The 13454-nt window shown below is 42.9% G+C and overlaps 1 protein-coding gene across 2 annotated transcripts in view; it reads left to right on the top strand.

Annotated features, from left to right (window-relative positions):
• The window catches only part of ACSL1 (acyl-CoA synthetase long chain family member 1), a 64702-nt gene that overhangs the window by 30247 nt on the left and 21001 nt on the right, over positions 1 to 13454 (top strand). For both annotated transcript variants that reach the window (XM_058524983.1, XM_058524982.1), the window contains exons 3-5: positions 4747 to 4861; positions 9119 to 9183; positions 11999 to 12100. In XM_058524983.1, the coding sequence (XP_058380966.1) occupies positions 4747 to 4861; positions 9119 to 9183; positions 11999 to 12100 (282 nt within the window). The remainder of the gene's footprint in view (positions 1 to 4746; positions 4862 to 9118; positions 9184 to 11998; positions 12101 to 13454) is intronic.

The raw sequence follows: 13454 nt of genomic DNA, 5'->3' as shown, positions 1-13454 counted from the left end.
TGGTCTGGGCAGGGTAAGATGTGTGTAAAATGTAAGTGCTGGGAGGAGTATAGTTCACGTGGAGGATATTGGAAAGAGTAAAAAAAAAAGTCATTTCTATCCTCCTAAGACTGTGGTTCCCACCTGCTGCTGCTCTCCCTAGAGATGGATTTAACCTTAACATCCAGCCAAGTCTTCAACAGTCTTGTTGAAAGTTCCGGTTCTCCTTCTCCATCTCCCCCTGCTCTCTCTCCTTCCCCTCCTCCCTCTCTCCCTTCCTTTTCCTGCCTCCCCTCTTCTCTCTCCGTAAAGGGAATAAACGAACGATAGTAACATTGTGGGTAGTTGACTGTTACAGCCTCTAGATATCCATTTCTAGAGGAGATGAATGAGACCACAATTTGTAAGGCTTGGGCCTTTCTATCCCCAAGAAATTCTCCAGGATGTAATTTGTTTTTGCATTTAGATATGGGAGTGGCACAAAATTACTTTCACTATCAAGCGTTCCTTTTTGTGAAATATTGCCGACAGTTCTAGTCTTGGGAACCACTGATACACAGATGTTCACTGTCATCCTCCCCTTACTGGCCCCAAGGGAAACTTGAACTTTTATTTCCTAATTCAGCCCATGTGGGGAGACTGACTTCCAGAGGAACCTCAGCGTGCTGGAGAATGTACTCGTGACTACTGTTTGACTGTAGTGTGTTTGACTCACCATCTTTTATTTTTTCAGACCGGGAAAACAATGTATATGCATTAAAGAAGTGTATAGCAGAAGAAATAAAATATGCTTAATTCTCCTGGACTTACAGTCTTATTGACTAGTTTCCTGCACATTCTAGTGAGGTTGTCTGCTTAGCTCTCCCTGTTTCTCGAGCACAACTGAATCTCCCACCTCAACCCCCTATCAGCAGGTTGTATCAAAAGTCCAGAAAGGCCAAATTTAAAGTATCTTTTCGTTTAAGTAGATGTTTCTAGAAGTAGCCACATGTACCGGAATAATCCCATAATTGAATGCCCTGCTTTTGAAATGGCTCAGTTTTGTAGCACATGGAGACATTTTGAGCTCCTGTTGTGACAGCTGTGCGCCCCAATGCTCGGAATGCAGTCCCTCGCCTTTGTAGCTGTCATTGAGGATGCTAACACCCAGTGTTTACATATAACATTTTTGTTCAAGAAGATGGTAACACTGAGGCACACCAAAAATGATGATTCTGATTCTTTATGGGAGTGTGTGATCATTTCATACAACAACAAATCTCAAAGCACAAATCTTGTTGCTTAGTGGCGTCCACCCCCATTTCATTTAGCCTCCTCTCTTGAAATTACAGTGTGCCTTACAGTTAAATGACAGTGTGACCTTTTACCCAGTTTTACCTATACCTTAAATTGGTGTGCCTTTTTGGCGTAGAGCACACTTACTGCTTCCTCTTCAGACTTTTGCTAATTATTCTAATTGCTAATTAGAATAATAATAAATATCTTGTCCTCAGGTTATTTTGTCAAGATGATGGCTTTATCTGGGATATAATTAACTTCTTTAACTTTGGTTTGGCTGTTTTACCTCCATGTTTCTCAAAGTCCTGAAGATTATAGACCACCAAAAAAATTAACCTAACCAAAAAATTATTTAGCTAAAAGTGTCTTATCAAATTATATACTCTAGAGCAGTGATTCCCAAAATAAGACTAGGGAAGTTGACCTACTGTCTTGAAGGGATACAGTCTCCATATATCCAAAGCTAAACTTAATCTTTTTTCTCAAACCCCCAATCCGCAGTCTTCTATTTTTGGTAAAATGGAACTGCTACCTTCTCAGCCTTCTGACTCTCCCCTCCTTCTTTTCTCCTACACCTAATACTTGCCAAATCCTTCCAAATCCATTAGCGCTTAGTGCTTCTGGGGTCACCATTCTCCCCATTCCCACTTGCCACTGCCCTGGTCCAGGCCCATATAAGTTGGTTTCTCTCTAGTCTCTTCCCCCTCCATCCTATTCTGCACACTGCTCACGCTCCTTGTAGATTTCTTTCTGAAGCATTACCCCAGTCTTCTCGACTTCCCTGCTGGGGACTTTAATGGCTCCAGGCTGATGGTTCCCACACATTGGCGTGCACCAGAATCCCCTGAAAGTCCTGCTAAAACAGTCTGCTGGATCACATCCCCCCAGTTTCTGATCCAGTAGGTCTGCTGTAGGGCTAGCTCATTTGCTTTCCTTACAAGGGCCAGGTGTTCCCTTGACCATCCTTTGGGGACCTTTGCTCTAGGGTGAACCCGTGCTCCTTGGATTCCAGGCCTGTTCCTGTCTGTTCATTCTGACTTCTGCCGTGCTCTGCTGCTCAGCCAGTGCTCCTTGGAGTCCCTCTGGTCATGTAAGGATAAGACTTGGGCTCCTTCAGAACAAGCTCTGTGCGTTGATCACCTGATTCGCATCTGCCCCTCGACAGCTGTGGGCACTGCTCATCAGAATGCATGGAGAGGGCGGTATTGCTTTTGCAGAGATACAGCTGAGTAACACCATGAATGAGTGAGTGTTATGATGAGAGGCGTAGAAGGCACATCCTAAGCAGAGGGTCATGAGGACCTCCCTGTGGCCTGCCAGGCTGCTGGCGCCTCCAGGCCATGTGTTGACAGGCAGAATGGGTTGGACCAGTGGCCAGGAGGTGGTTATTTATGGCAGTCGGCTCCTCTTCACCACATACACTTCTTTTTTAGTTTCTTTCTCCTTCCCATTTTCTGTCATTCAGTCCCCCTCCCCTTTCTCTTCCTACCTTACGCATGATGCCCTGGGTCTTTTTGGTGACTTGTGGGTTGAAGACGCTTCTGAATCTTGCTATAAAGCCACAAAGTTGCTTCTGAATTTTAATCTGAATATTTACTGGAGAAAAGTTATAGGCTAAGAAGGACTGGTATTGTAGTTAGGCTTGTTATAGGGTATCTGAGTAATATTCTGCACGTTCATATTTTACAGGAAAGTTCTTGTTTAACTAAAAATAACTCTGGACGTGGACACATGGTATCCCTGTTGTACAGAGAAGAAAACAGACTCTGAGATTAAAATAATAATGCCTGATTCTAAAGTGAAGAGATTTTTTCCATCTTTATGCACACGAAGAATAATTTATTTGTTTTATAAAGCATGTTGTAGTTAATAATTATGTTTAGAATCACGGCTGCAGTATTAGAAAGTTTCTGCCGAGATAGAGAAGACTGTGTGATGAATAGAATATGTGATTGGGTGATATTTACTCCAGAAAACTGTCAGTGGTTTTAGGTCAGGAGTTAAACACACATATGCAGCAGAGAGTAGATATTGAAAGAATGTATATAAATGTATAAGCATAGAAAAAAGTCTGGAAGGAACTCACCAAACTGATAATAGGGGCGAGTCATTTTTTGCCTTGATACACTTCTGTGCTATTAAATTTTTTTAAGGTATATAAATGATAACTTGGGGTGGTGGGAGATGAAAGAGAGTATGTGGGAGGAGGAATGAGGGATTCTAATTAAAAAAATATATAAGAAGAAAAAGAATCCATCACAACATATCTGCAGTCGTTCCCCTGTAGAGAGTCCCCACACCCTTTCCTCCCTTGGAACACGTCCCGTCTCCCCATCAGCTCCGCCTGCCCAGACTGCCTGCTCTTTGAGACCTAGCCCTTTGCCCCCTTCTTCATGAAGCCTTTCCTATCTTCTTTCTTCAGACCTCAAGCCGGAAACAATCTCTCCCACTTTTGAACGGTCCTTTCTTGTGGGACCAGAAGTCCTTGTATCATAGTCTCATTTCCCCAAGAAAGTGTTTCCTGACTGTTGCAAATGTGAAGGCCCCTCTCTGAAATTAAAAAAAAAAAGAAAAAAAAAAAGATTGGCTCTGACATCATAGTAGTGGAGCTTTGATTTGTCAGTCTCCAAAGAGAGCTTGGGGCTCCTGGGGATGTCTGGCCCCCTTGCAGCATCTCTGTGGCCCCAAGAGCTCAGCAGCTCTTGAGAACTACAAACTGCCCCTTAAGATGACCACTGCTGCCAGTTAGGAGTTCTTGTGCGTGGCACGTGTACTTACGAAGCCAACAAATGAAGACAGCTTAGAGAAGGGTGCCCAGTGACATCAAGGCTGCATTCCTGTCAGTGTGACAGATCACACCTGTATAGACTGTCTCTGCACACCTGTACATTTTTTGGCTGATGATTGTAACTATGCGAAACTGAAGTTCCTAACAGATTGTCAGTGTTAATGGTGTTAATCCTAACAGATTAGCACTGCACTTGGTGAAGAGATAAAACAGTGGAAATAACCTTAAAAGAATATAGATAACACTATGGAAGTAGAACTGAATGGTGTGTTGTTTCCACAAGAGCTGACTCAACATCGGCCGTCTGCGCCGTGGATGGCAGTGGTGTGAGCGCTGTCACGCCGTGTGTGGTGGTGGCAGCTTTCCAGTTCTCCTCCTACTCTCCTCGGCCTTGTCTGGCAGGACCAGTGCCTGTAGATCTGTGAACCTCTTTTCTCTTTTCCTCCGTTGTTTCCTTCTCCCAGGGACCCTTTGACAGACATTCGGTCCAAGCCTTGCTTCCTGGAAGCCTGCGGTTGTCTCCAGGGGAATGATTGACGTTCACACACCAGCACATCCTGCGCCTCAGTTCCTTCGAGCAGTACTCGTAGAACAGCTGCTCCACAGGGCCGCTGGAGGGGATTGTGGGCATGCACGTCAAGCTTTTTGTTTGTAACGCTTTCTCCTAACGTGCTTGTCTGTCTGTCTGTCTTTTTGCATAGGGTAGTGATGGTGCTCGGAGATCCACGCTACTTGATAGTGACGAGCCCTTGGTCTATTTCTACGATGATGTCACAACGTTATACGAAGGTTTCCAGAGGGGTATACAGGTGTCAAGTAAGCATTTTACTGAATTCGTGTGACTAGTGCTTAGTGATTTTCATTCAGAAAGAGTGATCATTCTTCAGAAAGGCATGTTTGCTCATGTCTTTTGCCTATTTCCTGTTGTTCAAGTCTCCCAGTCTCCTCCCATAACTTCTCCAGAGTGAGTCCCAAAGCACAGTAGCCGTCTAGATGTTCCCCATGGCAAAGGGGGTTCCATGGTCACATACGTTTTCAGTATGTCCTGTAGTTTATGGAGTCACACGTCCATTAGATCATTATGGGCTCTGACTTTTCCTGCAGTCAAGAGACCTGTTTAATTGGGCTCGATCCAACATTTTTCTAACTTACTTGACCAGGAGACACGTATTTTGAGAAATAAACACTGATATCCCAAGGAAGCAGTGTTCCATCAGACACACTTGGGAATCTTGGCTCCTGGGACTACCCTTAATTACTAACGATGGCATAGGAGACCCAGGACACCCGGCTCCTGCCTTCCTTTCCAGCCTCTCTCCCTCCCAGTTTCCGTGTGTGCTCCCCTAAGGTCATACTGAACTTCCTGCAAAGCCATGACCCCTCTCCTCTCTCATAACCCCATGCCCTTGTGCACTTTTTTCCCCCTGATCATAAAGCTTCCTCTGGGCTGCCCTGGTGGTGTAGTGGTTAAGTTTGTGTGCTCCACTTCCGAGCCGGGGGTTTGCAGGTTTGGATCCCGGGTGCAGACCTACGCACTGCTCATCAAGCCATGCTGTGGCAGCATCCCATATACAAAAAGTAGAGGAAGATTGGCACAGATGTTAGCTCAGGGCTAATCTTGCTCACCAAAAAAAAAACCAAAAAAAAACCCAAAAAAGACAATTGCGGAGGAGGAGTTAAAACAGTCCGATGTTCAATACCTCTCCTTCCCCCATTTGAAAAAAAATAATAAAATATAAAATAAAATAAAGCCTCTTCTTTCCTACCCCCAGCCCAGGGTGCTTGATATATTCTTACTAATCTTGTAACACTCATATTGCCTTTCACCTTTTCTAGAAAAGCTTCCTGGTGTATTGTTTTCATCCCTTGCCTCTACGTGAGGCATTTCCTCCTTTCCCAGCATCTTGTCTCCGTTTCTGTAACAGCCCCTTCAGGGGGCAGAGGCGTTTACCTGCTGTTCTCCCACTGGCCGGTGCTCCTTGGGTAGAGCAGCCATCTCTTGTCTCAGCCCTGACACAGGGCCTGGCACACAGTGGTGCTCATTAATGTACCCTCAGTGAAGGAGAGAGTCTCCGCTGCTGCTTCTCACCCCCTTTTTGTTTTAGCCTCTTCATTTTCGCTTGTTCCAGGTTCCTCTCTAGAAATGGTCTTAGGGGTCCATGCTTTGTTATTTAGATCTTTTAGTGGTTAGCTTTTATTTTTGCCACCACTAGCTAGATTTTTATCTCCTTACAGGGAGGAACTGTGTGCTGTTACCCACTCTGTCTCCCACGATATATTCCATGTAATCTGTGCTCAAGAAGTGCCCATCGTTTTCACTTGATACTAGTAAAACTGGATTGCTCCGCTCGGTGTGTTTGCCCCGGTATTCCTGTAGCGGATTCATTAAGCCCCACTGTAAAGAGGAAGCAAACTTACTTATGTATTATTTAATTTATGAACTTCCTCGGAGTTAGTGTTAGGGTCAGGATTTGTCTGTGATAACAAATGTCCATAAGGTAGAGCAGCCTAACATAAGGCCACAAGAAAGTATTTTTATATATATTCTTTACCACTCCCACAAAGCATGTATATGTATAAATGTGTATACATTTTTCCCATTGTTAGCAGAGGATGGGATTCATCTAGGATTATGATGTCTTACATTATACTTCTTATTCTCCCCTGATCTTAAGACAAGTCGTGTAACTTTTTTTTTTTGGCCACTTTGTCTGCTTGGAAAATGAAGGCCTTAAATGAATGTTTTGGAGAAGTTGGAGAAAAATAAGTTCAGCCTTCTTAACCTCTAGTGATTGAAGGGAGCTGCTCTGTGGGTTACTTTTTCTTCTTTTTTTCCCCTAGAGGAGCTTTTTATTCTAAGCTTTAATTTTCCTAGGCTCCCATAAGATTAAACTTTTACAGGAGAGCAAAAACCAGCATCTAGATAAGGTAGGTAGGAGTTTGTTGAATGACAGGAGAAGCCAGCCTAGAGTTTTGAAACCTAGTATTTTAGAACTGTACCTAGGAGGCCATTTATGAAGATTGAGTTCTCTGTCAGTGGTTCGCATCCCTGCCCACACTTTAGTGTCACCTGGAGAGCTTTTAAAAAATACTAAGGCCCAGGCCCCATCCCTGTGCAATTACATCAAAAATTTTGTTAGTAGGTCCTGAGTATAGTATATTTTTTCAAGTTCCCCAAGTGAGCCTGGGGTTAACTACACTGTTTAGAGCAGGAACCTGAGAACTTTTTCTCTAAAGGGCCAGATAGTAAATATGTTAGGCTTTTTGGGCCATATGGTCTCTGATACAGCTCCTGACTGCAGTCTTAGATAATATGGAAATGAAGGAGGGAGGCTGTGTTCCAATCAAACTGTGTTTACAAAAAGAAGCAACAAGCCTGATTTGGCCCCCGGCTACGTAGATTGCTAATCCCTGTGCTTGAAGAGTAAAATAGCAGCAGTTCGGCGGGTGTATTTTTTTTCCATCTGAAAACAACTTCTGATGGAACTTGTGTTCAGTGTTGATTGCAGTCCCTGTGAGTGGAAGAGGGCCTGGGAATAAGGCCCTTTTGGTGCTCCCCTCTGTTTTCCACAGGACCTCTCTAGAGAGAGCCAGGGAGTTAGTATGAAGGACTGGGTTTGTCCTGCCTGGGTCCTCCCCCTCCTCATGCCTGGTTCTTGAATCCACCTTTGTATTACATTTCTCTTCTCTAGGGTGTAACTCTGTGAAATAGGCCCAGGCTTGTTAGGGCCCCAGGTGGGGCCATGCTCTGCTTTCCTTCTCACTTCCTCCAGATCCCCAAACCAAATCTGAACACACTCAAGCCTAGAATGGTGAAGCCAGATGGCTGTGGTCTCAAAACAGAAATGCAAATGCCCCGTTCAGATGGGAGATGACCAAACATCCAACTTCAGATGTCCCTGCAGAGGGAGCCACGCAGGCCCCGCGTAGCACAGAGCTGGTAGAGAGCTGTGTTTCTAAGTAGGAAATATTCTTGGATGTGGTCAACTCTGGTCGTCTAAACATGGCAGCTTTTTTTTTTGGGTGGACATAGCTTTTCCTTTCAACAGCTACAAACGGAGCATAAAGTTAGTTTGGGATTAATCTGTAGAAAGAAACTTGTACGATTCCAAATATAAATGATTTGGAGCTGTAGTTATTCCTGTGCTAGCCCTTAACGTGAATAATGAATTTGGGTTTTCTTTCCTTCTGCTTATTCGGTACCTAAATCGGAATCAGGACACATTCTGATATTTTGTAACTTGTGCTTTCACAAATGCCCCCTTATTTTCCATCATTTTGCATCTTATCTTCCTTTTTGTTTCTCTGCAGTTGAGACTTCATCCATGTAGGATGGGTGAAATGGGTGAAGGGGATTAAGAAGTACCAACTCCCAGTTGTAAAATAAATAAGTCATGCAGATGTAGTGGACAGCATAGGGAATTTAGTCAATAATGTAATAACTTTGTATGGTGACAGATGGTTACTAGGCTTGTTGTGGTGATCATTTCGTAATGTATATAATGTCAAATCACTATGTTGTACGCTTGAAAATGATATAACATTGTATGTCAAATGTACTTCAATTAAAAAAAATTAGACTTCACCTATGTAATCAATTCCAGGTGATTCTTGTTACCTTTGGTCATCAGAATTTGGGCACTTAAAAATTATATTTTCCTTTTCACATTCTGAGTTAGAATGCTTTAAGCTTCTTTAGAATTTTTGGTATAACTTGTCTTCTGAAAACCTACACCAGGATCTCTTTATTACTCAGCCTTTGACTTCTTTCTAAGCCAATAGGATATTGAAGAAGACTTCACAAATTGAATATCCTTAAAGATTGTGTTTTCTTTATCTCCTCTCATTTCCCTCCTCTTCTGCCCCGTTTAAGAAACAAAATAGAAATAAATAAACAAAAAATCAGACCAAACCCCAGGAAGAAATCATTTCCAATCTGAATTCATTGTTTCTGATCTGAGGACCACTAGAGTCTACCTGATACTTTATAGAATGAGATGGGATACAAATTAGAATATTTATGCATGTTAAGCCCATCCTTTGTTTTTTCATTTTTTTCCTCTTTGTTTTTAGATGATGGCCCTTGTTTAGGCTCTCGGAAGCCAGACCAACCCTATGAATGGCTTTCATACAAACAGGTGAGTGTTCTGGCTCTGGGGACTCCTCATGCAAGCTGTAGTGCTTAAATTTGTCAGTTCTTGGAGCCACTGGATGTTAGGGCTGGAAGACTTCTACCAAGTGTATGTGCTGGACCAGCTCAGAGCTTCAGGATAAACATACGGTATCCAAATGAAGAAGTTGTACATAAAGATTTGGGAAAAAGTGGTTAAGTAATTTAACTGGTGGTTCAAAGCACTTTATTTTAGAGCTGATGTGTTGCATTGTGGAGTATAGTGTAATTTTTAAGGTAAAATTCTAGAAATGTGCTTGAAGCAGACAATTCTTCTCCCAGACCCCGTGGGGGGATAGGATTACTTCTCTCTGCCTTCAGAGGTCCTAGAAAAATTGAGAAGCCCCATATAGAGTAACTCTTTCATTTTTACAGATGAGGAAAACACACCCCAGGAAGGGATGGGACTCACCAAAAGTCACAGCTGGTTAGTGGCAGAACCAGGACCAGAAGTGAGGTCCCCGCCATCTGGTGTAGGGCTCTTTAATGCGTCACACTGATGCTGGGACTGGTGTGACAGTTAACCCCAGGGCAGCCATAGAGAGCAGCACAGATGTTCAGAGACACCTGTGTTCTGTATAAACACAAGGGAAGCTGGGAGCTGGGTGTTTCTACTCTTGTCACTCAGTAATCCCAACTGGTCCACGGCTACAGCTGTTTAAATAGGAGTTTGTGAATGGCAGGGAGCAGAGCAGGAAAGCATTGCTTTTTATTTTTATCATGATTACAATAAATCTAGGTGCCCCTGCTTTTCCTCAGTCCAAGTAGTACCCAGCGCGTGCAGGAACAGCCGGATCTGGCACAGCTGTCCAGGAAACAGCTCCTGCTCTAAGGGCAGGTCATCCTGGCGATCATGAATACAAATGAACTTCCTCCTTCTGTGTTTTGTGTGAAACGTGCTTTTAGCAGTTGGTGTGTTCCGGGGTGTGTATGTGAGGGGGGTTGTCGTTAGGAGCCACAAAGCCAGCTCGGGAATAATGCTCGCTGGTCCTCTCGAGACGGAAGCACATGCTGTCCTCTCTTCCTTCATCTGAGGAGCAATGAAATGCAGAAGGCTTTGCTTGGGTCTCTCTGTCTCTCTCTCTCAGAGCTTAGCATACCTTGCTTGTAGAAGGAGTAGTGAGCCCAGGTGACCAGAAAGATTTTGCTGTTTTTATTTTGCCTTACCGGAGCCAAATAACAGTGTCCCATCCAAATAGTAGTTGTCAAGATCTCTCATTGTCACAGGTGGGGTAAAAACAGGTGATGTGTATTGGACATATAACACTGCATGATGGTATTAAGGCCTCACAGAGTCCCCAGCGCCCTCTGGATTACTTCTGTAGTGTTCCTTACAGTAATATATTCCTCTATGACTTCTGTAGTGTGTTGACTGGAAGAGAGAAGATGCAACCATTGCAGATTGGATTTTTCAAGGCACATTGGAAATCCCTGGGGTTTCTGAAGGTGTTAATCTGTGTATTGTACATTTTAGTCAGAGGCTGGTGAAGATACAAACTGGACTTAACTGAAGCCAAACATGGATTTGTACATTTAAATCATTTTTTTTTTTTTCACTAGCCCAATGATTCTGACCTTGTAGGAGCTAGGTGTTTTGGAGACAGGTGTGGACTTCTTTCTAGAGATATAAATGCATGCCTATTATCCTATTGAGCCCTGCAGGCATTTCCCAGGTTCCCATCCCTTAAATGCCAGCAGGACTTGTGAAATAGTCCATGGGATATGAAAGTAATCAACATATTCATGTTATTCCTGCTGTCACCTCACCAGTGTCAGCTCTCATCCCATAGGCAGAGCAAGGGGTGGCACTATGTGCCACAGCCAATGGGGTTCTGGGGCAGGAATAGGTGTGGCTTTGTTTCCTGCGAGCGGGGGTGTGAATTAAAAGTGCTCTTGAGAATTCACCAACTGACAATGAAGAAAAGAATTGAAAAATTTTTTTTTTAGTTAGTTTGGGATAGGAATGGGGAGAGAATGGGGGCAGGTCCTGCCTAATTTTTATGAATTTACCTATTTTTCCTTAGTTGGAATAATAGTATGCATTTTTGCATTTATTTATTTTGCTCAAAATTGTTACAAATATTATAAGTTTGTTATGGTTTTCATAATCATAATATTTACCAGCTCTATAGCATTTTCTCAGAGATTTACCATCATTCACTTAAGCACCCAGCCATTGGTCTTCTTTCCCCTAGAGTTTTATGACTTTAGATAATTTTGAAATATATATCTTTGTGCATTGTCTTTTAAAACCTCCTTCTAAGAATTATTTCTTAAGAGTAAATTCTCAAGAATGGAACTGTAGAGCCTAATGATAAGAGCTTGTACTTATTTTTTTAAAGATCTCCCCCAAACTTGCTGTTTCTGTGTTATACCAAAATGACAAGTTTTGGCTGCTTTGTTTTGCTACTCTTTATAAATACAGGAAAACAAAACAAAATTCTCTGTCCCTGCATTACTTTTATAATTTTATCAGATTTTATAAAACTAAAGTATAAAATAGAAATGTTTGAGAAACGCTGACATACAATCATCTGTGGCCTTCAGCTTTTGGGATGAGATTCATTTGCTTTGCAGAAGGAACCATATGATCAATTCTCTTCGTAGTGAGTTCTGGGGAATAAAACCTGTATTTTACAACACTGTGGAACTGCGGGAATGCTTGTTTGTTCCTACTCTCCTCTGTGCAGTGCTGGCTGAGATACTAGACTCGGCTGTCGCCCCGTAGGCTTTGTTCCTTGAGTTGGGCCTGACCGTTCCCTATTTTTTCTTTCCCATTTCAGGTTGCAGAAATGTCGGAGTGTGTGGGCTCAGCGCTGATCCAGAAGGGCTTCCAGGATGCTGCAAATAAGTTCGTTGGCATCTTTGCCCAGAACAGACCTGAGGTATTAACCACTAGCCCCCGACTGTACGTGGTTTGCAGAGTTCTCAGATATAAGAGCCTGTTAGAGTTCACCCCCACCTCTGCTCCAGACCAGATTTTGTAGTCTGATTTCTGCTGAGAATATGGCTTTGTGTTACACCTTTGAAAGTTACACATGTGAAACCCCAAACCAGGGCCTCCTTAGCCTTTAGGTGGAAGAAAAAAAAAAAATCACTTTTCTTTTTTTGATTATTGATTTTTGTTTTTTTAAAACTGGGTCCCCAAACAAAAACAAGCAAAGAAGTTATTAGAACAAATAACTAACAAAGAAGTCTTCTCACTTGAAGGGCCACTTCTGCGATTAGAAACATAGCATTAATAAATTATAGAGAAACTTGGTTACATTTTTGTCAGTAGCCAAGTCTCATCTTTTCTTTCTGGAAAGTGTGAGCTTTTCCTTTGATCAAGTTACAAAGTTTAAAATAATTCTGGCAGCAGGGAAGGTGCCTCACCCGGAGCCGCCCTTAATTTAGACACGCAGTCTGCTGTTTGGCTATCTAGGCCCCTGCGTGGGGCTTCTTAAACCATTGAATTAAAGTGAATTTCAATGAGAGGCTCTTTTGGAGTCCTGCTTACAGTGTTAGTGAACAAATTGATGGCATGGCTGGCTTGGGAAAGTTCAAGCACCAGGCTTGAAGAAATTGAATTGGTTCTTAGATCTGCTTGTGTCCAAAAGGCATGTTGATTCTGTGCTACTGACTATTTTATAAATTAGCCTGGTTTTTTAGAATTTTATGTAGTGCCAAGGGAAAAACAACATTTTGCACAGCTGGACCAGAACTAGGCTCATGAAATTGAGTTTCCTTCATTTTAGGGGAAACTCGTTCAGATAAACACATCCAAAATTTTTGTTTTAGTGGGATTTTATAATGAATCTGTAACTAGGATGCATATTCCTTACTTCACAGAGTAGGTTCCTTCCTATATTTATCAGTTAGTTCAATAAATGTTTATTGAGCACCTACTGTATGCCAGGCACTGTGAGGCACCAAAGCAAGACAGTGACTTGAATCCTCTTCGTAAGGTGCCACGTAAGGGAAGACAGGCCCATAAGCTGATGCGTTCTCTGTAACGTGGTAGGTGTGGACACAGGGCAAAAGGATTATGGAAGCTCAGTCAAGGAGGACTTCCTGGAGGTGGCATCTAAGTGGAATCTTGAAGGATATGAGGTTGTCAGGAACAACCTCATGTTTGCATCTAGCAACATGTCTGTGTTGGGGAATGAAGCATTTTACTAGGGTAAAGCTTGGAGTGGCAGGATAAAGGGCAGGGAAGAGAGGACCACGTGTGCCACCTGTACCCTGCTAAGGAGCTTG

This window comes from Diceros bicornis, chromosome 29, assembly GCF_020826845.1.
Source record: "Diceros bicornis minor isolate mBicDic1 chromosome 29, mDicBic1.mat.cur, whole genome shotgun sequence".
Classification (NCBI taxonomy): Eukaryota; Metazoa; Chordata; class Mammalia; order Perissodactyla; family Rhinocerotidae; genus Diceros; species Diceros bicornis.
Note: the sequence above shows the minus strand (reverse complement) of the source record. Positions and strands in the feature narration are given on the sequence as shown.